At 45.1% G+C, this 20,814-nt stretch overlaps 4 protein-coding genes and 1 long non-coding RNA gene across 6 annotated transcripts; 3 read left to right on the plus strand and 2 right to left on the minus strand.

The window, feature by feature from the left end:
* Positions 1 to 1,674: 1,674 nt before the first annotated feature.
* Positions 1,675 to 3,228, plus strand: LOC119358787 (putative NAC domain-containing protein 94). The gene is made up of 3 exons (XM_037625206.1): positions 1,675 to 1,852; positions 2,146 to 2,453; positions 2,551 to 3,228. The coding sequence occupies exons 1-3, from the start codon at positions 1,675 to 1,677 to the stop codon at positions 3,226 to 3,228; spliced, it is 1,164 nt and encodes a 387-aa protein (XP_037481103.1).
* Positions 3,229 to 5,920: 2,692 nt separating this feature from the next.
* On the plus strand, positions 5,921 to 7,465 carry LOC119352988 (protein FEZ-like). Its single transcript, XM_037619571.1, has 3 exons — positions 5,921 to 6,098; positions 6,406 to 6,710; positions 6,803 to 7,465. The coding sequence occupies exons 1-3, from the start codon at positions 5,921 to 5,923 to the stop codon at positions 7,463 to 7,465; spliced, it is 1,146 nt and encodes a 381-aa protein (XP_037475468.1).
* A 131-nt stretch (positions 7,466 to 7,596) lies between these two features.
* On the plus strand, positions 7,597 to 13,720 carry LOC119352987. The gene is made up of 5 exons (XM_037619570.1): positions 7,597 to 8,125; positions 8,209 to 8,265; positions 12,075 to 12,364; positions 12,705 to 13,009; positions 13,101 to 13,720. The coding sequence occupies exons 1-5, from the start codon at positions 7,725 to 7,727 to the stop codon at positions 13,689 to 13,691; spliced, it is 1,644 nt and encodes a 547-aa protein (XP_037475467.1). The 5' UTR covers positions 7,597 to 7,724; the 3' UTR covers positions 13,692 to 13,720.
* LOC119352989 lies at positions 13,414 to 14,568 on the minus strand. The gene is made up of 3 exons (XR_005170284.1): positions 14,312 to 14,568; positions 13,639 to 14,222; positions 13,414 to 13,504 (listed from the first exon to the last, which is right to left on the minus strand). It is a non-coding gene; the product is annotated as an uncharacterized LOC119352989 (long non-coding RNA).
* A 1,364-nt stretch (positions 14,569 to 15,932) lies between these two features.
* Positions 15,933 to 19,285, minus strand: LOC119352990 (pentatricopeptide repeat-containing protein At1g10270-like). Of its 2 annotated transcripts, none has more exons than XR_005170285.1 (2): positions 16,399 to 19,285; positions 15,933 to 16,276 (listed from the first exon to the last, which is right to left on the minus strand). XR_005170285.1 is itself a non-coding variant. In XM_037619572.1 (2 exons), exon 1 carries the CDS (start codon positions 19,283 to 19,285, stop codon positions 16,451 to 16,453), a length of 2,835 nt encoding a protein of 944 aa, XP_037475469.1. In that variant the 3' UTR covers positions 15,933 to 16,276; positions 16,403 to 16,450. The 2 variants fall into 2 exon arrangements, 1 of the variants encoding a protein (XP_037475469.1); XM_037619572.1 differs by having other exon boundaries at positions 16,403 to 19,285.
* Positions 19,286 to 20,814: the final 1,529 nt, after the last annotated feature.

A 20,814-nucleotide genomic window follows, 5' to 3' on the forward strand; every position in this document is an offset into this window, starting at 1 on the left:
TGGCCAGCCCGCAATCCATTTGTGATAGACAGAAGTTCCTCTTTTCTAGCCCTGTGCGCCCAGAGTTTAACCATGGCCGTGCATTGTTTCACAACTATACCAGCGGGGGTAGTTATGCCATCGAAGACCCTTTGATTCCTTGCTAGCCAGAGAGACCAAAGTACAGCAGCTCCCAAGATTTTTGTTTGTCTTCGGAGATGAACTTTCCTCCGTCAGTAAAAATGTCCACCAGTTGAAAAAAAAAGACAAGATGAGCATCGGCTTTTTTTCAGAAGAATATGGGCCACACCCCCAATTCCTTTGCACCAACAAAGTTCACAAGGTTTACAGTGCCCTGCGAACACAGAAGTCACACAAACCCAGGTCACAAATACAAAGAACATAATATAATGCGACAAGCTAAGAACAGCAACAGACCAGCAGGCTACAAATGATACATCAGACTGTGGACCAGTTGGTGCACGTTCTGATCTGCCTCATGTCCGTCCTCATCAAACAGAGCCCTGAGGAGCTTGAGCATATCAACCTGCCGCTATGTTCAAACGCTTGCAGCTAGTAGTAATATTTAAGGACACACAACCTTATGGATGGAGTGTGGAACGGGGCAAGAGAAACAATTGTGACCAGCAAGCATGCATGCGGTTAACCAAACTGACTCGCTGTTGGAGCAAACTGGACCTCGCACCTTTCCACCGCGGCAGCTCAAACGATTAAAATTTAGCCTACAAAACTGTGCTCAGAATAAAACCCTTCTGTTCCAACACCCACTAGCAGAGTCACTCACGCTAGTTTATAAAAAAGTGCAAAATAACTACACTGGTAAGGCCATCACTATCACTGGGTAATCAATCAGCCCGTAGAAGTCTCGAGCGTGCACGCACACATCGACGCTTATCCTAATAAAATACATATTGCATGTTAATGGCCCAAAGCCTACACTAGTCAGGAAAACTGCATAGAAACTCAGGAAAACTTCATAAAAACTTACATGAAACGGAAAATTTTAGTTTCAGATATCAAAAGAATATAAATATTCATCGACAAGCCAAAGGTGCTCAAGAAGAGTTGCATAGTTTCAATTACTGACGTACATTGGAGTAATATGTATTTATTTATTTTGTTTATCTGGGGAGACTAATAATGAAACAAAGAAAAAAATCAAAACTAAATCTAGAAGGCAGGTGTTGTACGGTTTAAGAACGTTTTGACTGCCATACATGAATATTCTAAGTGTGAACTGAAAGTGAGGGCATCCCTTCAAGCTACTCAGCTTGTCTTTGTTGAGATACTAATCCAGCATTAAATTAATCGTGACAGCTGCCTAGAAGTGACTGGTATCCCTTGTCAGCGTTAAACTAATCATGGCAGCTTTCAAGCAGAGAATGAACTAAAACGAATTATTAAATAAAGGAAGAACAAAATCCTTCAGTTCAGACCTGTAGCCTGTGGGCCTCATCCAGTCACTCCACGTAGCTCAAGCCTCATACATACATATATAAATACACATGGTGTGTACGTAGTAGATTGCATCGCAGTATCTGTAGTGCACATCTCCCGGCGATTGTCTTCACCTCAGCAGCTTCATCCCAAGAAGCCATTCACTAGCTTCTTGCACAAAGGACAGCTAGCCTTTGCAAGTTTGTGCAAGTTGAAGAACTCGTACCTTCGTGAGATATGGAGAGCAGAAGTGATGTCAAATCAGATGAGATCCTCATGCCTGGGTTCCGGTTCCATCCTACCGATGAAGAGTTGGTTAGTTTCTACCTCAAGAAGAAGATCCAGCAGAAGCCCATCTCTATTGAGCTCATCAGGCAGCTGGACATCTACAAGTTTGATCCATGGGACCTCCCAAGTAATTAAGCTTGCATCCTTGTTTATGCTACATCTTTTTTATTTCTCATGAATAGCTAGATTAGGATTCAATAGGCTACTTTTGGGTTTTCAAAGCTTTGTATGGAGGCTGATTCAACACAAGTTGGTTTCCTTGATCCTTAGTTAAGTTGGTTTCATCCGTCTAGTGGAGTTTCAGTTGAAAGAAATCAGCAGTAGTATTAATCATCTTCGCATGGCAAGCTAATCTAGAATAGATGAGTTACTCACCTTACTGCAAAGTCTAACAACTTGACTGTTCCTTCTCAACAACAGAGCTTGCGAGCACCGGCAGTGAGACGGAATCGTACTTCTACTGCCCAAGGGACCGCAAATATCGCAATAGTGCGAGGCCAAACCGGGTCACAGCAGCTGGGTTCTGGAAAGCCACGGGAACAGATAGGCCAATTTACTCCTCCGAGGACACCAGGTGCGTAGGCCTGAAGAAGTCCCTTGTCTTCTACAAAGGCAGAGCAGCAAGAGGGGTCAAAACCGACTGGATGATGCACGAGTTCAGGCTCCCTTCGCTGGCCGATACGTCACTTCCCAAGAGTAGGCCGATCGACAAGAACATCCCACTCAACGTACGCATTTCAATTCATATTAGTATATATAGTTGCAGAGCTAAATTCCAACATCATGTCAAATTCTGAAAGCCGCCTTTTCTATTGCCGAAAACAGGACTCTTGGACCATATGTAGGATCTTCAAGAAGACCAGTTCGATGGCGGCGCAACGGGCGCTATCTCACACTTGGGGGGCTCCATTGCCTGGGGCAACTGAGCAAGATATCTTCTCCGCCCTGCAACCGGTGCAAGCTTTACATTTTGCTTCAGAGAGCTCCTCCAGCTCATTGCAAGTTGCTGCTACGCTACCATCAAATCAGTTCAACGGCAATTACGGCTTTCAAGGGCAGCACCAGCAGTTTCAGAAACCCAGCAACACACAAGAGGATGGCTCTTCATGCAGAGTCATAAGCTTCAACAGTGATCCATCTCTGCAAGTCCTGAAAGGCCCCATAATCTTGCCATTCCAGACACAGCCGCCATCACAGAAGCCTGGGCACGCTGCACCACCGCTCTTCTTCGACATGCAGTTTGGGCAGCCTGAGCAGACTACTGGCTTTGTGACTGGTTCTTCTGCAGATGTAAATGCCGACATGAGCTGCAGGGACCAAGAGTCAGCCACAACAAAGCATGGCAATACTTTCAGCATGAACAGTGAGCGGGAGGATGCAGGTCTGGGGAGACTCAACTTCCCATTCGATTTAGGAGCAGACTCTTCAGATGACTGGGAGTGCAACATACCTTGGGAATCCTTTCTTAGCCCAACAGTCCCTGCTGAGATCACACAGTACTAGATACCTAGCTTGCCCTGCACAGAGTCAGCATTTCTGATAGCAAAAGCGCCAGCTGTTGTTTGTTCAGTTTTGGGTTAGATGTATTGTATATACTAGTAAGCTATACCCTTGTTAACAGCAGAGCTAACAAAAAGAAGGATATATTGTGTATACATTTGGGTGTATTGTGTATACATTTTAAGCTGAGTGCTGTTGTGATGCTGCACTTTTAGTGGAGAGTAATGAACATATGTACGAGTCACAAACTTGCAATGGATTGACAGAACCCTGAAACTTGTAACATACTGAAAAGATGGAAAATGTATCACCAAATGGTTCCTTATGATAATAGAGTAGGAAAAGGACTACCGTTTTCTATCTAACATGTCTAAAGTTCATAAAAGATACTGATTTGGCTTCAGTAGGTGACGATGAATCACTCACTAAGATCTTCCAGGGCTCTAGGAAACAATAGACATCATAGACAGGAATAAAAGGCTAAGTTAGTTCAACAAAAGAAGTGCTTTTGAAAATGAATCCTCATGGCTTTGCTTTGCCTTGACAATTATAGAAAGCATATTTTACCACCTGCATCAAGATTCCTTTTAGGATTCAGGTTGGCACTATGGGGCTACCCTACCAACAACCATGCATCTAGTTTAAAGACAACAAAGAATTTCAAGCTTGTGGAAGCAAAGACGCGTACATACTTTGAAGAAACAAAAGAAGAAAAAATTGGCGACAAATGGTTAGCAAAAAGAACATGATGCAGTCATAACGTGAAACCATGGACTAAGCCTGCGAGCCACTGGAACTTAACTTCTTGGATATCTAAAAGCAGAGATGATACTGGGCAACAGTGAAGTCATGATATGCACTCATCGTAAATTGCACTCCTAAATTCCAAGCATTCATCAACAGAGTAGGACCTTACAGCTGTGAATCTTCTTGTCATTACAGTCAATTCGCAAGAACTTATATCTGCAGCAGCGAAAAATGCTTTGGTAATAATGCTTCAAGGGCTGTATTTGCTTAACAATTTCACTGAGAAAGTTAAAAAACACACAAATGAAGGGTGAGAAAATTTTCAAAGATACTGTACATGACCTAAAAAGGCATTTAGTGCAAAGGCTGCAGTTTAAATTGAGAAGAATTTGGGGTTGGTGGTAAGAAAGTAATTCTAGATCAAAACCCTAAACATGCACTTAGTGAATGTTGGTTGCAAATCTGCACTTGCACATGTTTATTACAACCATAGCAAATAAAAAGCTGAAGTGGATTTGCAGAACACAGTGCACCGCAAATCCACAATCATCCTGGCAACAGGCATCTGACAGAAGTAGCAGGAGCAGCAAAGATAAGCTGTCTTCCAAGTTACAAAGCAAACATCAAATACTGGATAGAGTTAACAGCGGGTAGTGAGTACTTCAGTAGTTGTACAAGTGCTGAGATATGTATGACTAGTCAACTCATGAACAAATATTATTAAATAGTATGATGACTGTACGGGCTTGAATGTGTGCATATTTTGTACTAGTACATTCGAGCAGCAGAGCTGGACATGAGCCACTGCTACATCAATCGTGGCCAGCATGTGCGCAGTTAACCAAGCTGATGTACTCACTGTTGGAGCAAAGCTAGACCGTGCGCCTTTCCGCCATGGCAACTCAAGCGATTAAAATTTAGCCTACAAAACTGTGCTTAGAATAAGGACCTTCTGCTCCAACACTCACTAGCAGAGTCACACACGTTAGTTTATACAAAAGTGCAAAAGATCACACTGGTAACGGCATCACTAAAAAAATGTAAAAAAGGAAATTACACTGGCAAGGCCATCACTATCTCTGGGTAATCAACCCGTACGCTTTACTCTCTAACACACACGGCGCACACACATTGAAGCTTATCCTAATCAAATAGTACAAATTACATATGAATGCCCCCAAAGCCTAGATCAGTTAAGTAAAATCACATAAAGTCACGTGAAACGGAGAAATTTGGTTTCAGATATTACATGAATATAAATATTCATTGACGTTCTTTTAAGCCAAAGGTGCTCCAGAAGAGTTCCATAAATCTGGTTACTGCATATACTGGGGTACTATGTATTAAAATAATCGTTTATCTGGGAAGGCTAAAGATGAAACCAAAAAAAAAAAATCAAAATCAAATCTAGAAGGCAAGTGTTGTACAGTTTAAGAACGTTTTGACTGCCATACATGAATATCCTAAGTGTGAACTGAAAGTGACTTGCATCCCTTCATGCTACTCAGCTTGTCTTTGTTGAGATACTAATCCAGCATTAAATTAATCGTGACGGCTGCCTGGATGTGACTGGCATCCCTTGATGCTACTCAGCTTATTAAACTAATTGAACGTGTAACCGGTCCTACACTAATCATGGCAGCTTTCAAAGAGAGAAGGAACTAAAACGAATTATTAAAGGAAGACCAAAATTCTTCGGACCTGTGGCCTGTGGACCTCATCCAGCCACTCCAGGTAGCTCAAGCCTCGTATATAAGTACACGTGGTCTGTACGTAGTAGACTGCATCGCAACATCTGTAGTGCACATCTCTTGGTGATTGTCTTCACCTTAGCAGCTTCATCCCAAGAAACCGTCCACTAGCTCAGTGCACAAACAGTACAACAAGGACAGCTAGCCTTTGCAAGTTTGTGGCCAGTTGCAGAAGTACTCATACTTTTGTGAGAGATATGGAGGGCAGAGATGATGTCAAATCAGAAGAGATCCTCATGCCTGGGTTCCGGTTCCATCCTACCGATGAAGAGCTGGTTAGTTTCTACCTCAAGAAGAAGATCCAGCAGAAGCCCATCTCCATTGAACTCATCAGGCAGCTGGACATCTACAAGTTTGATCCATGGGACCTCCCAAGTAAGCAAGCTTGCATCTACATCTTTTTTCTCATGAATAGCTAGATTAGGATGCAATTGACTACTTTTGTGTTTTCAAAGTTTTGTATCTTCCAAGGAGAGGTTGGGAATTAGGATGCCGATTCAACACAAGTTGGTTTCATTCATCTTTGGTCAAGTAGGAAAACCAGGACATTCTTCTGCTCATCCGTCTAGTGGAGTTTCAGTTGAAAGAAATCAGCAGTAGTATTAATCATCTCGCACGGCAAGCTAATCTATATATGGGTTACTCACCTTACATCAACTTGACTGTTCCTTCTCAACGACAGAGCTTGCGAACACTGGCGGTGAGACGGAGTGGTACTTCTACTGCCCAAGGGACCGGAAATATCGAAACAGCGCGAGGCCAAACCGAGTTACAGCAGCTGGGTTCTGGAAGGCCACTGGAACAGATAGGCCGATTTACTCCTCCAAGGGCACCAGGTGTGTAGGCCTGAAGAAGTCACTGGTATTCTACAAAGGCAGAGCAGCAAGAGGAATCAAAACCGACTGGATGATGCATGAGTTCAGGCTTCCTTCGCTTGCCGATCCATCACTTCCCAAGAGACCAATCGACAAGACCATCCCACTCAACGTACGCATTTCAATTCATATCCTGTAGTTACATAGCTAAATTCCAATGTTATGTGGATTTCTGAAGGGCACTTTTTCTGTTGCCAAAAACAGGACTCTTGGACCATATGTAGGATCTTCAAGAAGACCAGCTCGATGGCGGCGCAACGGGCGCTGACTCACACTTGGGAGCCTCCATTGCCTGGGGCAACTAAGCAAGATCTCTTCTCCGCCATGCAAGCTTCTCATTTTGCTTCAGAGAGCTCCTCCAACTCATTGCAAGTTGCAGCCACGGCACCATCAAGTCAGTTCGACAGGAAATATGGCTTCCAAGGACAGCAGCAGTTTCAGAAACCCAACAACACACAGGAGGGTGGCTCTTCATGCAAGGTCATAAGCTTCAACTGCAGTCCATCTCCACAAATTCTGAAAGGCCCCATCATCTTGCCATTCCAAACACAGCCGCCATCACAGAAGCCCGTGCCACACACTGCACCACCATTCTTCATCGGGACGCAGTTTGGGCAGCCTGAGCAGATCACTGGTTTTGTGACTGGTTCTTCTGAAGATGTAAATGCCGAAATGAGCTGCAGGGACCAAGAGTCATCCACAATGAAGCATGGTGATACTTCCCGCATGAAGAATGAGTGGGAGGCTCCGGGGAGACTCAACTTCCCATTCGATTTAGGAGCAGACTCTTCAGATGACTGGGAGTGCAACATACCTTGGGAATCCTTTCTTAGCCCAACAGTCCCTGCTGAGATCACACAGTATTAGATACTTAGCTTGCCCTACACAGATTCACCTTGATATGTTAGCATTTCTGTTAACGAAGGCACCAGCTACTGTTTGTACAGTTTTGGGTTAGATGTATCATATATATACTACTCCCTCTGTCCGGGAAAAGTTGTCCCTGACGACATTTTGCGAAAATCACCTCCCCTTTCTCCCGACAAACTGCGCAGCCCTCCCTCCGTCTGCTTCTCTGCTCCGTCGCCTCGCCACGCGCCGGCCGCCTGCTCCGTCGCCTCGCCGCATGTCGGCCGCCTTTTCCCCCTCGTCTCGCCGCTTCTCTGCGTCCGCACTAGGAGATCAAGAGGGAAGGGATCTCCTTTTCTGTAAAGCTCGTGCCTTGCCGGCTGCGTCGGCGGCGCTCGATGACCCGCTCCTCGTTCTCGAGCACCCCCTCCAGACCTCGAGCTCCGGCGGCGGCGCTCGATGGCCCGCTCCTCGTCCTCGAGCACCTCCTCCAGACCTCGAGCTCCGGCGGCGGTGGCATGGGAGAGACGACCAGGGCATGGGGAAGACGAAGACTTGCTCCAGCAGCTCATCTTGCTCCTCGAGCTGGTGGGCTGATGATGGAGGACCTGCACTCTTGGCTCCACCAGCGCCGCCGCTGCCGCTTCTGCTTCTGCTCCCCGCTCGCCCACAGCGCAGGTCTGTCTTCTGAATTTACAGGTGATGTCTGTCTGTTGAAGCAAGCAGGTGAGCTGATTTCTTGCAGCGATTGGTTTGTGCAGAGATTGGAGGAGGAATGGAGTATTGCGGAGGAATGGAGGCTGCTTCTTTTGGTGCAGGTGAGCCATGTATTGGGAGTACGAGTACAGTACTGACAAATTTCAGTTAGCCATGGAGATGGAGTACAGTAGATGAACATACAGTATAGATTCAGTTAGCCTTGCACTTTGCATGCTTCCAGTATTGGTGAACATACAGTAGATAAACATACAGTATAAATTCAGTATAAACAGTATTGGTGATAATTGAGTTCTTTGTGTACACATTGCCTGAATTTAACTTGGAGTACAGTCACTACATTGCTTCTCTGCTTACAAAATTCAGATTGAATTTCACTATCAAAAGAAAAGAAGTGGAGATTAAATGCACAAGCACTTCAATTGTGTGCTTAGTAAAATTACCAAGTTCAGTAAAATTCAGTCTATGAATTCAGTTTACTGTGTGCTCAATTGTGTGCATCGCTGGGACAGTTTACTGTTCATGAATTGGAGTAGATCTCTGCTTACATGTTTTAGGTAGCATCTTCCATGGATGCATTCACTATTTCAATCAACTCCTGTAGATTGGGTTCAGTACAAAATTCAGTTAACTCCTATAGAAAAGAGAGATTCCAACTTAATCAATTTAATTCAGTAGAATTTTTTTCCACCTAGTCCCCCTGTTTCCAGGTCAAAATTGAATGTTGACAGTAGTAGTAAGAGTAGAAGAAGAATAATTCCAAATAAACTCAAATAAAGTTAGTCAAAAGTGACTATACAAAAATTTAGTCACAAGTTTGCTTTAGTCAACATTAGCATCCCCAGAACATTCCAAGTTAGCTTCTTCTCACCGGCAGCATGATCAATTGTGTTTGAAATTAATGAACAAATGCAAGGATCAGAAATTGGAGCTTCTTCTCAGCGGCAGCAGCACAAGTAGGGTAGCTCCGGGCAGCAGCACGAGCAGGCCCGCCTGGGAGGAGCAGCAACTTGCAGACGAGCAGCAGGTCGAGGAGAGGAGTGGGGGAGACGACAGGGGCCTCGAGGTTGAGGATGAGCTTCCATTCCAGGCCCGCCGGGAGCTCTAGGTCCAGGCGCTCGAGACCCAGGCGCGTGCAGGTCCTGGCGGCGGCGCAGGCCCTGGCTGGCGGGAGGGGATAGTGGCGCAGCCCTGGGCGGCGGAAGGGGTGACGGCGGGAGAGGATGGCGGCGGTGCAGCGCCATTCAGCCGTGGAGCCGCCGCCCGTCGAGGTGGTCGCCGCGGAGGAGCAGGTGGACGGCGCAGCTCGCCTCGGGCAGCGCAGGTGGGCGCGGGCGGCGTTGGTTCACAGCGGTGGTGCGGCTCACCTCGGGTGGCGTAGGTGGGCACGGGCGGCGGTGGTTCACAGCGGCGGCGCAGGTCGTGGCCGTCGTCACGCGCTCGGCCCTACGACGGGTGCCGACGGTGGCTTGGGCGGCGGACGGAGAAAGGAGGAAGAAGCAACCGGGGGCTGATTAGCGAGAGATTTGAAGATGAAAGGTTTTTTTTGCAAATTTGAAAATGAACTAAGCGCTGGACAACTTTTCCCGGACGGAGGGAGTAGTAAGCTATACCATTGTTAACAGCAGAACTAATAGAGAGAAGGATATGGATATATATATACATGCATTCGGCGTATTGTGTGTACATTTTAAGCCGAGTGCTGTTAGCATGCTCTACTTTGAGTGGAGAGTAATGAACATATGTACAAGTCACAAGTTTGCAATGGATTGCCAAACCCTAAAACTTGCAAGATGCTGAAAAGATGGGAAATGTATCACCAAATGGCTCTTTCTGATAATAAAGTAGGAAATGGTGTTTCATTTTCTAACATGTCTAAAGTTTGGAGGAAATACTGATTTTGCTTCCCATGGCTTGGGTAGATAACGATGAATCACTCATCAAGGTCTTCCAAGGCTCTAGGAAAGAATAGACATCATAGACAGGAATAAAAAGGAAGGTTAGTTCAACAAAAGAAGCCTTTGAAAATGAATCCTCATGGCTTTGCTTTGCCTTGACTACTATAAAAAGCATATTTTATCACCTGCGTCAATATTCTTTTTAGGATTCAGTTTGGCACTATGAGGCTACCAATGACTGTGCACCTAGTTTAAAGACAATAAAGAATTTCAAGCTTGTGATGCAGTCATAACGTGAAACCATGGACTAAGCCTGTGAGCCACTGGAACATAACTTCTTGGATATCTAAAAGCGGAGATGACACTGAGCAACGTTGAAGTAGTGATATGCACTCATCGCAAACTGACCTCTCAAATCCCAAGCATTCATCAACAAAGTAGGACCATACAGCTGTGAATCTTCCTGTCATTACAGTCAATTCGCAGAGAACTTATATCTGCAGCAGCAAACAATGCTTAGGTAATAGTACTTCAAGGGCTGCACTTGCTTAACAATTTCACTGAGAAAGTTACAAAATACAAATGAAGGGTGAGAAAATTCAGAAAGATATTGTACATGACCTGAACAAGCATTTAGAGTAAGGCTGCAGTTTAAATTCAGAAGATATTTGGGGATGATGGTAAGAAAAGAAAAATTATGAGATCAAGACTATAAACATGCACTTGGTGAATGTTGGTTGCACATCTACAGTACAGTAGCAGGAGCTGCGGCAACAAAAAATAAACAAGCTGTCTTACAAAGCAAACATCAAATACTGGATATATTTAACAGCAGGTAATGAGTACTTGAGTAGTTATACAAGTGCTGACATATGCAAGTATGACTAATTAACTCATGAACAAATATTATTAAATAGTATGATGAGTTGATGACTGCAAGGGCTTGAATGTGTGTGTGCATATTTCGTACATTCGAATAGCAGAGCTGGACATGAGCCACTATTAATCATGACCAGCATGTGCACGATTGACCAAACTGATGTACTCGCTGTTGGAGCAAAGCTGGACTGCGCGTCTTTCCACCGTGGCAACTCAAGCGATTAAAATTTAGCCTACAAACTGTGCTTGGAGTAAGGACCTTCTGTTCCAACACTCTGCTAGCAGAGTCATTCACGCTAGTTTATACAAAAGTGCAAAAAGATCACACTGGTAAGGCCATCACTATTTAAAAAATGCAAACAAATAAAGTACACTGGTAAGGCCATCACTATCCCTGGGTAATCAGTCTGTACATCTCTCTCACACACGCACGCGCACACATATTGAAGCTTATCCTAATCAAATGCAAATTACATACAAATGCCCCCAAAGCCTAGACTAGTCAGGAAAACTGCATAAAAAACACATGAAACGGAGAATTTTGGTTTCAGACATCAAAATCAAAAGAGTATAAATATTCATTGACGTTTCATGAAGCCTCAAGAAGAGTTGCAGAGTTCCGGTTACTGCCGTAATTGGGGTACTCCTACTATGTATTATTATGATTTTTTTTATCTGGGGAGGCCAAAGATGAAACACTAAAACTCAAAGCTAAATCTAGAAGGCAAGTGTTGTACATTTTAAGAATGTTTTGACTGCCGCACGTGAATATTCTAAGCATGAAGTGTGAACTGAAAATGATTGGCATCCCTTCATGCTATCAGCTTATCTTTGTTGAGATACTAATCCAGCATTAAACTAATCGTGACAGCTGCCTGAAAAGGACTGGCACCCCTTCATGCTACTCAGCTTGTCTTCATTGAGATACTAATCCAGGATTAAATTAATCGCGACAGCTTTCAAACAGAGAAGGAACTAAAACGAATTATTAAAGGGTGGCCTGTGAACCTCATACAGCCGCTCCAGGTAGCTCAAGCCTCGTATATAAATAAATACACATGGTGTGTGCCGTAGTACACTGCATCGCAACATCTGTAGTGCACATCTCTCAGTGATTGTCTTCACCTTAGCAGATTCATCCCAAGAAGCCATTTACTAGCTCACTGCACAAGCAGTACAACAAGGACAAGTAGCCTTTGCAAGTTTGTCGCCAGTTGCATTAGTACTCAGACCTTTGTGAGAGATATGGAGGGCAGAGATGATGTCAAATCAGATGAGATCCTCCTGCCTGGGTTCCGGTTCCATCCTACCGACGAAGAGCTGGTTAGTTTCTACCTCAAGAAGAAGATCCAGCAGAAGCCCATCTCCATTGAGCTCATCAGGCAGCAGGACATCTACAAGTTTGATCCATGGGACCTCCCAAGTAAGCAAGCTTGCATCTACATCTCCTTGTTTATACTACACATCTTATTTTCCTCATGAATAGACTGGGATGGAATTAATTGGCTTTTGAGTTTTCAAAACTTGTATCTTCCAAGGAGAGGTTAGGAATTAGGATGCTGATTTGACATAAGTTGTTTCATTGATCTTTAGTTAAGTAGGAACAAGGACAATCTTGTGCTCATCCATCTAGCTAGTAGAGATTCAGTTGAAAGAAATCAGCAGTAGTATTGATCATCTTCGCATGGCAAGCTAACCTAGAATAGATGGGTTACTCACCTTACTGCAAAGTCTAACTTGACTGTGTTCCTTGTCAACGACAGAGCTTGCTAGCACCAGCAGTGAGACAGAGTGGTACTTCTACTGCCCAAGGGACCGGAAATATCGCAAAAGCACGAGGCCAAACCGGGTCACAGCAACTGGGTTCTGGAAAGCCACAGGAACAGATAGGCCGATTTACTCCTCTGAGGGCACCAGGTGTGTAGGCCTGAAGAAGTCCCTTGTCTTCTACAAAGGCAGAGCGGCAAGAGGGATCAAAACCGACTGGATGATGCATGAGTTCAGGCTTCCTTCGCTCACCGATCCATCACTTCCCAAGAGACCGATCGACAAGAACATCCCGCTTAATGTACACATTTCAATTCATATTATGTAGTTGCAGAGCTAAATTCCAATGTTATGTGGAATTCTGAAGGCACTTTTTTTGTTGCCGAAAACAGGACTCTTGGACCATATGCAGAATTTTCAAGAAGACCAGTTCGATGGCGGCGCAACGGGCGCTGTCTCATGCTTGGGGGGCTACATTGCCTGGGGCACCTGAGCAACAACATCTCCTCTCCGCCATGCAACCGGTGCAAGCTTCACATTTTGCTTCAGAGAGCTCCACATCCTCATTGCAAGTTGCAGCAGTGGCACCATCAAATCATTTCATCAGTTTCAATTGTGGTCCATCTCAGCAAGTCCTCAAAGGTCCCATCATCTTGCCATTCCAAACACAGGCGCCATCAGGCAAGACCATGCGCACTGTGCCACCACCGCTCTTCTTCGATGCGCACTTTGGGCAGCCTGAGCAGATCGCTGGATTTGTGACTGGTTCTTCTGTGGATGTAAATTCCAGCATGAGCTGCAGGGACCAAGAGTCATCCACAACGAAGCGTGGCGGTAATTTCAGGAACAATGAGTGGGAAGCTCCAGAGAGACTCGACTTCCCATTCGGTTTAGTAGAAGATTCTTCAGATGACTGGGAGTGCAACATACCTTGGGAATCCTTTCTTAGCCCAACAGTCCCTGCTGAGATCCCACAGCACTAGATGCCTAGCCTGCCCTACAAGGAGTGGAAGGTGTGCGCCACCTTCATCTGTCAGCATTTCTGTTAGCAAAGGCACCAGCTATTGTTTGTTTAGTTTTGGATCAGATGTACTGTATATACTAGTAAGCTATACCCTTGTTAACAGCAGTGCTAACAGAGAGAAGGATATATACATACATACATTGGGCGTATCGTGTATACATTTTATTTTAAGGTGGGTAATGGTGTACATTGAGTGGAGAGTACTGAACATATGATAAATCAATGGATTAAATACCCTGATAATAGAAAGGTACAACGATTTGGAACGCTCTAAACTCAAGAGGTCTGTCTCTCACCTGCTAAACATTTAACTCGAGCCAATTAAACCTTTCATCACCACCATCAGGAGTATTTTTCATTGTGTACAAAACAGCAGCGCAACGTCAATTTAAAGGAGCTCTACTTTGTGGCTATCTTGTCTTTGGTTTTCTGAATTTTCAGGACCTTCTTGGCAATCTTCTGCTCTTTGACCGAGAAAGCACGAATAATCCTGCACAGACATAGTTGCAACTTATGAGTACAAGATGACAGATTATTGAACTTAAAACATATGCATATATCTAGCTTTTATTTGCTCACCTCTCTCTAAAAGCAGTTCCAGAAAGCCCTCCACCATAAGCACTCCTGCGGTTCCTAAAAACCTGGACCTCTTGTACTCAGTACACCTGAGGTGAGGAATCTGAAAATGAGAACTTGCAGTACAATGCCACATAATTGCTTGCAACGACCAAATTATCTCATTCATCTTGCAGTACAATTTCCTCCTAATGCAACCAAATGAAGTGTATGTGCACACGGGTGATAGATGAAAGCATATTTTACTACATGTATCAAGCTTCTTTTTAGGATTCAGGAAACTTCAGAGTTCATGATTTGGAGTGAAGCAATGGCAGTATGGGGCTACCAACGACTGTGTGCCTAGTTCAAACAGACAACAAGGAATTTCAAGCTTGTGGAAGCTAAGATGCATGCACACTACAAAGAAACAAAAGAAGATAAAATTGGTGACAAATGGCTAGGAAAAACAACATGATGCAGTCATAACGTGAAACTGTGCGCTAAGCTTGTGAGACACCAGAACGTAACTTCTTGGATATCTAAAAGCAGAGATGATACTGGGCAACAATTGAAGTAATGATCTGCACTCATCGTAAGCTGACCTCTTAAATTTCAAGCATTCATCTACAAAGGAGGACCATACAGCATGTGAACCTTCTTGTCATGACAGTCAATTAGCAAGAAATTATATCTCAAGCAGCAAATAATCTTTGGCAATAATAAGGGCTGTACTTGCTTAACAATTTCACTGAGGAAGTTACAGGACGCACAAATGAAGAGTGAAATCACACAAAAATTTCAAATATACTGTACATGCCTGGAACAAGCATTTAAAGTAATGCTGCACATTAAATTGAGAAGATATTTGCGGATGGTGGTAAGAAAATTAATTCTAGTCAAGACTCTAAACATGCACTTGGTGAACGTTGGTTGTACATCTGCACTTGCACTTGTTTATTACAACCATAGCCAATAAAAAGCTAGTGTATCACCAAGTGGACCTGTCAATTACCAGATTCCATGAGCTATTCTTGACCCAAAAACACTTGCAGAACACAGCACACCACACTCATCCTGGCATCAGGCTTCCAAGATAAGTAGCAGGAGCAGCACCACCAGAATCAACAAGCTGTCTTATAAAGCAAACATCAAACACTGGATATAACTAACGGTGGGTAATGAGTAGTTGTAGAAGTGCTGAAATATGCAAGGAACTTGACTAGTCAACTCATGAACAAATATTATTGACTGTACAGGCAAAATGTGTGCATACTTTGTACATTTGAATGGCAGAGCTGGACATGAGCCACTACTACATCATATAGATCATATTTCTTAATTAAGCTACATTAGCCATTAAATAAAAGGCTATTTCCAAAAATTGAACCTTGTGCAGAGTGCAGACTTACTCTTCTAGTAAGATCATCAGCCATGTATCCAATAGACAGCATCCAAAAGTAAGATTGTAGTGGCGTCGACCATCATCTGTTTCAAACAGAAGATTTGGCAACGGCATACCATTGTCAATGGTGAACATGCAGTGCCAATAACAGATATATGGGCTTAATTTCTAGTTCTGGCGTCATTTTAAACATAAAACCAAAAACATGTTATGGAACCAAAACTGAAAGAAACACCAGTCTATGCAATGGACATCTCTGTGATAAAACAATATCATATCAAATTCATACTACGTACAAGGTACTCCAAATAAAATTGCTCATACTGCTAAAACCCTCACTAACTGTTCAGGTGGATCCGATGATCCAACTCATTGTGAATGTGAATTCTCAAGCCCAATTATTACAATCCTATTATTGACCAATGATGGTCAAATGTGCAAATGATGACAGCCAACATATCTGAAAGTTACTAGAACCCGACCCATTTTAATCACCCGCTTCCAGCAGTTTTCAATCCACTAACAGACCATTCCATCCGTGCAGCAGCTTGTTAACAAAGATAAGAATTGTTTTTGGCACTTTCCTGCAAGTAGCAGAACATAAACATCAGTTGGGTCTAGAAATAAGATCAAACACTTGCACACATGGAATAAAATGTGAAATCAAATGGCATGAACACTGTTTAATTAGGGACACATGCAGTACCTACTCATTAACTTAGGGTATATTTGGTTTGGAGCCCAGGGTTGCAAAAAAACTAGTAACGCTGACTGTATTTGACAGCCATGTTGTCTGGGGCCTCAGCAGTCTGCGGTGGCTGAGTGCTAAATGCTGGTCCACCTTGACGAGAAGATCCAAGCTGATCATGCTCATTTCCTATGTGGCCATAGTGTGGGAGACTCTGAGCAGAGCCCAAACTAGACCGTGGTGCTTCAGGGGCACCAAATGATGGCTGTGATGGCTGAGAAGCACCATACCCAGGCTGTTGCGCTTGATGAGTACCATACCCAGGCTGATGACCTTGATGAGCCCCATACCTGGGCTGTTGCCCTTGATGAGCCCCATACCCAGGCTGTTGTGCTTGATGAGCCCCATACCCAGGCTGTTGCGCTTGATTGGCGCCATATCTGGGCTGTTGCGCCTGTTGGGCGCCATATCCGGGCTGTTGCGCCTGATGGGTGCCATATCCGGGCTGTTGCGCCTGATGGGCGCCATATCCGGCCTGTTGCGCTTGATGGGCGCCATATCCAGGCTGCTGCGCTTGATGCGCACCATATCCAGGCTGCTGCGCTTGATGAGCACCATATCCAGGCTGTTGCGCTTGATGAGCACCATACCCAGGCTGTTGCGCTTGATGAGCGCCATGGCCTGGCTGTTGTGCTTGGTGAGCACCATACCCTGTCTGCCATGGACGAGATGTGCCAAACCCAGGATGTTGAGTCTCATGAGCAACATGTGGTGGTTGCTGCGGTCGACTACCAAACCCAGGCTGCAGTGGTGTAGCTGAGCCAAAATTAGGTTGCTGAACTTGAGGAGCACCAACTGTTTGCTGCCAAGGGCGAGAGGTACCAAACTCTGGCTGTTTTCCATCTTGAGGCAGGGCAATCCCATGTTGTTTTTCTTGAGGAGAAGAAATACCATGCAGCCATTTATTAGAAGCACCAACATCTGTTTTTTCAACTTGTTGGTTTCCAGACACGGGCTGCTGAAGTTTAGGAGACATCCACTCGGGTTGCCGCACTTGAGATGCAGCATTGGCAGGATGAAATGGTTGTGGAGAACCATAACCTGGTTGGCCTTGGTTAGGTGTGTAGCTGCCCCGTGTCTGATTAGATGCAAATCCTGGCAACCCCTGAGGTGAACTGCGAGGGCGAACCTCTGGTCTTGGCTGAGGAGGCAGTAGCACTGGTTTTTCTTCAAAAGCTTTCTCGATCTCTTCGTGCCGATCGGCATTCTTGAAAATCTCACCGACAGACTCCCGGAACTCAGGAGTTGCGACAACACCACTCCTTGCCATGTCCCTCACCAGGTCCAGTGCTCTATCCAATTCCCCTTCCTTGCACAGTGCATTAACCAGGATTTCAAATGTTGTTGTGTTCGGCTTGATCTCCTTGTCAGACATCCTTCCGTACACCTTCAAGGCATCATCAATCCGGCCAGCTTGTGAAAGTCCTTCAAACATTCTATTGAAAAAGCCGATGTTGAACTTTGGGCCGTGCTCCCTCCCGTCTGCCATTTTGTAAAAGTACTGAATCGTGTCATCCACACGACCTTCCTTGAAGCACAAGTCGACCAGGAAAGTGTAGGTGTACACATCTGGAAGCACCGACTTGCTCTCCATCTCCTCAAAGAGCTTCTCTGCCTCTGCAAGCATCCCCTTCTCACAGAGCTTCCCGATGATGTTGTTGAAGCAGCCGACGTCCATCTGGACGTTCCTCCTCGGCTGGCGGTGGAACACCTCAATGGCATCCTGGAACCTGCGCTCCTTGAAGCACTGGTTGACCATGACATTGTAGGACTCGCTGTTCATGCCGATGAAGCTTGGCGGGCTGTGGTTGTCAATCATGGTCTCCCACAGGTCATTGGCCTCCTTGTGCTTGTCATGCTTGAAGAGTGTCTCGAGCAGAACGTTGCAGGTGGCGGGCGTCATCTTGAAGTTCCTGTCCAGCAGAGACTTGTAATTCTCCATGGCCTCCTTGTCCATGCCTTTCTTCCAGTAGCCCTCCATGAAGCTGGTGTGCACGACGCCGTCGTACACGGTGGCCTTCTCGGTGAGCTCGGCAAAGAGCTCGAAGGCCTTGTCCCAGTCATCGAGGGCGATGTAGCCGTCGATGAGGTTCTTGTAGACAATGGAGTCGGCGCCCTGGCCGCGGTGGTACATGCTGTGGAGGAGCTCGAGGGCCTCCTGGATGCGTTCCGCGGCGACGAGCCCCTTGGTGAGGTGGCGGTAGCTGACGGCGGAGGGGGAGAAGGAGGTGGCCCCGTCCAGCATCTCCTGGTAGGCCCGGAGCGCCTCGTCGACGCGGCCGGCCTCGCAGTGGGCGAGGATGAGGGTGTTGTAGGAGACGACGTTGGGGACGATGCCGGAGCAGCGGAAGAAGAAGTCGAAGAGCGCCACGGCGTCGTCGTGGCGGCCCGCGCGGCCCATGGAGGCGGCGACGGCGTTGCAGGTGAAGACGGTGGGGCGCACGCGGGAGCTGACGGCGGCGCGGGCGGCCGCCGAGGCCCCGTCGAGGTCGCCCGAGCGGATCAGGGACTGCACGCGGTTGTGGAGGCTGAGGCGCGGGCCGACAAGGGAGGAGGTGGTGTCCGGGAGGCGGGGCGCGTTGGGGTCCCGCGGCGGGGGCGGGGCCGAGGGGTCCCGCCGGAGCGCGTGGAGCGGGGGCTCGATGCGGAGGCGGCGCTTGCGGCGGCGCCGCTCCGCCGCGGCCTCCTCCGCGGAGGAGAAGGAGAAGCCGCGGGCGGGGGCGAGCAGGGCGGGGTGGGGGGTTGGGGTGGTGGTGTGGGGGAGGAGGCGGGGCTGGGGCTGGGGCTGGGGGTGGAGGACGGGGAGGCGGCGGAGGAGGAGGAGACGGCGGAGGAGCGCCGCCATGGTCTTCCGCCGACGAGGAGCAGGGCAGGGGAGGGAAGGGTTGTGGTGGAACGGCGGCCACGGGGGAAGCAGAGCAACCCAAAACCCTTCACCCCCTTTCCTTTCCTTCCCGATGGTTCTCTGTGGGCTTGGGCCATTTCTCCGGGCCATTTCGCGCTGAAAGGCCTTCGCTTCCTTTAACTAAATGAATATTTTTAGCGCAAATTTAAGAAAAAATGAACTTTAATTAATATGCGTGAAAATTTAAGATACATGAACATTTATTTTAAAAAATTGAACATTTTTAAATTACATGAACATTTCAATAAAATGTGTGAACAATTTTTGAATAAATATGAACATTCTTCATATCACACTATTTTTTTACCGGTTTAATTTTAAATTATATATATATATATATATTATAAGGAAACTATTTTGAAATAAGATAAAAAAATTATTATAAATACATGAACACGTTTTTGCTTCACACACAACTAGTGAAGTAAATACATTTTCAAAATGTAGTAGTTCAATGGAAAAAAGGGGGTTTTAACCAGGGGAAAAATATAAAAATGGTGGACATCATACGGGTGGAGGCGAGGCGGGCAACCAACACGGTTAGTGGGCTATGTCCTACTTATCACACGCTATTAGAGGCACATAGGAGCCCCACATATGTGCGTGTGTGAGCTCGTATATACGCCCGAAGCGGATGGTAAGGAGGCTTCACTAGATGGAAGAGTAATGTGCTAGCACTCAAGGGGCCCGTTAATACATGTTGTTTTTATTTATTACAGAAATATTCAACCTTCTCTTTAGTGAATTTAAAAGAATAGTAAAAATACAACTGGAATACTAGAGAGGTTTTATGAAAAAATTAATATAATCTTCATATATAGCAAAAGAACATTCATCTCATATTGAAAAATCGTTCTCATGCATGAAAAAAGATTATGTTAGTGTGTGTGGGTGGGGGAGGGGGGTCTTAAAAATTCCATGCATTTGGGAAAAAATCATGTGCCTGAAATAGTTCTTTATGCATGTAAAAATGTAAATTTATAAGAAGGTTCATTACATTTGAGGTAAGTTGTTCATTTGTATCGGAATAAATGGTCATGTCATCTTAAAAGGGTTCAATATTTCTCTCCAATAAAAAGATCAAATAATAAATAAAAGAGATACATCAAAAAAGAAAAAGGAGTGAAAGCGCCCAAAGAAACAAAAACATAAAAGAAAATGGGAAGAACAAAAGAGAAAAACGGAGACAAGACAGAATATGAATCAAAATATATTGACTTTTTCGTTTTCAAAATTTTGTGAACATAATAATATCAGTCGATGAACATTACTTTAAATTTTATAAACGTAACTTTTTTAAAATAAGCATTCTCATTCTCATAAATAGGAACTTTTGTAAACATACAAACATTTTTTTAAATTTCATGGACATTATCTTAGGCATTATGCTTTTTTAAAGTACATATGGATCAACATTTTTTCAGTAATTATTTGTATATTTTTAGAATAAATTTTTTAAATACAAATAA

This window comes from Triticum dicoccoides, chromosome 2A (assembly GCF_002162155.2).
Source record: "Triticum dicoccoides isolate Atlit2015 ecotype Zavitan chromosome 2A, WEW_v2.0, whole genome shotgun sequence".
NCBI classification, from domain to species: domain Eukaryota; kingdom Viridiplantae; phylum Streptophyta; class Magnoliopsida; order Poales; family Poaceae; genus Triticum; species Triticum dicoccoides.

What these genes read in the sequence shown, in the direction of transcription:
- LOC119358787 (XM_037625206.1), top strand. Translation starts at nt 1,675, where the DNA reads ATGGAGAGCAGAAGTGATGTCAAATCAGATGAGATCCTCATGCCTGGG. An exon ending in TGATCCATGGGACCTCCCAA is followed by an intron (nt 1,853 to 2,145) that starts GTAATTAAGCTT and finishes TCTCAACAACAG; the next exon opens with AGCTTGCGAGCACCGGCAGT. An exon ending in ACAAGAACATCCCACTCAAC is followed by an intron (nt 2,454 to 2,550) that starts GTACGCATTTCA and finishes TGCCGAAAACAG; the next exon opens with GACTCTTGGACCATATGTAG.
- LOC119352988 (XM_037619571.1), top strand. Translation starts at nt 5,921, where the DNA reads ATGGAGGGCAGAGATGATGTCAAATCAGAAGAGATCCTCATGCCTGGG. An exon ending in TGATCCATGGGACCTCCCAA is followed by an intron (nt 6,099 to 6,405) that starts GTAAGCAAGCTT and finishes TCTCAACGACAG; the next exon opens with AGCTTGCGAACACTGGCGGT. An exon ending in ACAAGACCATCCCACTCAAC is followed by an intron (nt 6,711 to 6,802) that starts GTACGCATTTCA and finishes TGCCAAAAACAG; the next exon opens with GACTCTTGGACCATATGTAG.
- LOC119352987 (XM_037619570.1), top strand. Translation starts at nt 7,725, where the DNA reads ATGTCGGCCGCCTTTTCCCCCTCGTCTCGCCGCTTCTCTGCGTCCGCA. An exon ending in GGCTGCTTCTTTTGGTGCAG is followed by an intron (nt 8,266 to 12,074) that starts GTGAGCCATGTA and finishes TCACCTTAGCAG; the next exon opens with ATTCATCCCAAGAAGCCATT. An exon ending in TGATCCATGGGACCTCCCAA is followed by an intron (nt 12,365 to 12,704) that starts GTAAGCAAGCTT and finishes TGTCAACGACAG; the next exon opens with AGCTTGCTAGCACCAGCAGT.
- LOC119352990 (XM_037619572.1), bottom strand. Translation starts at nt 19,285, where the DNA reads ATGGCGGCGCTCCTCCGCCGTCTCCTCCTCCTCCGCCGCCTCCCCGTC.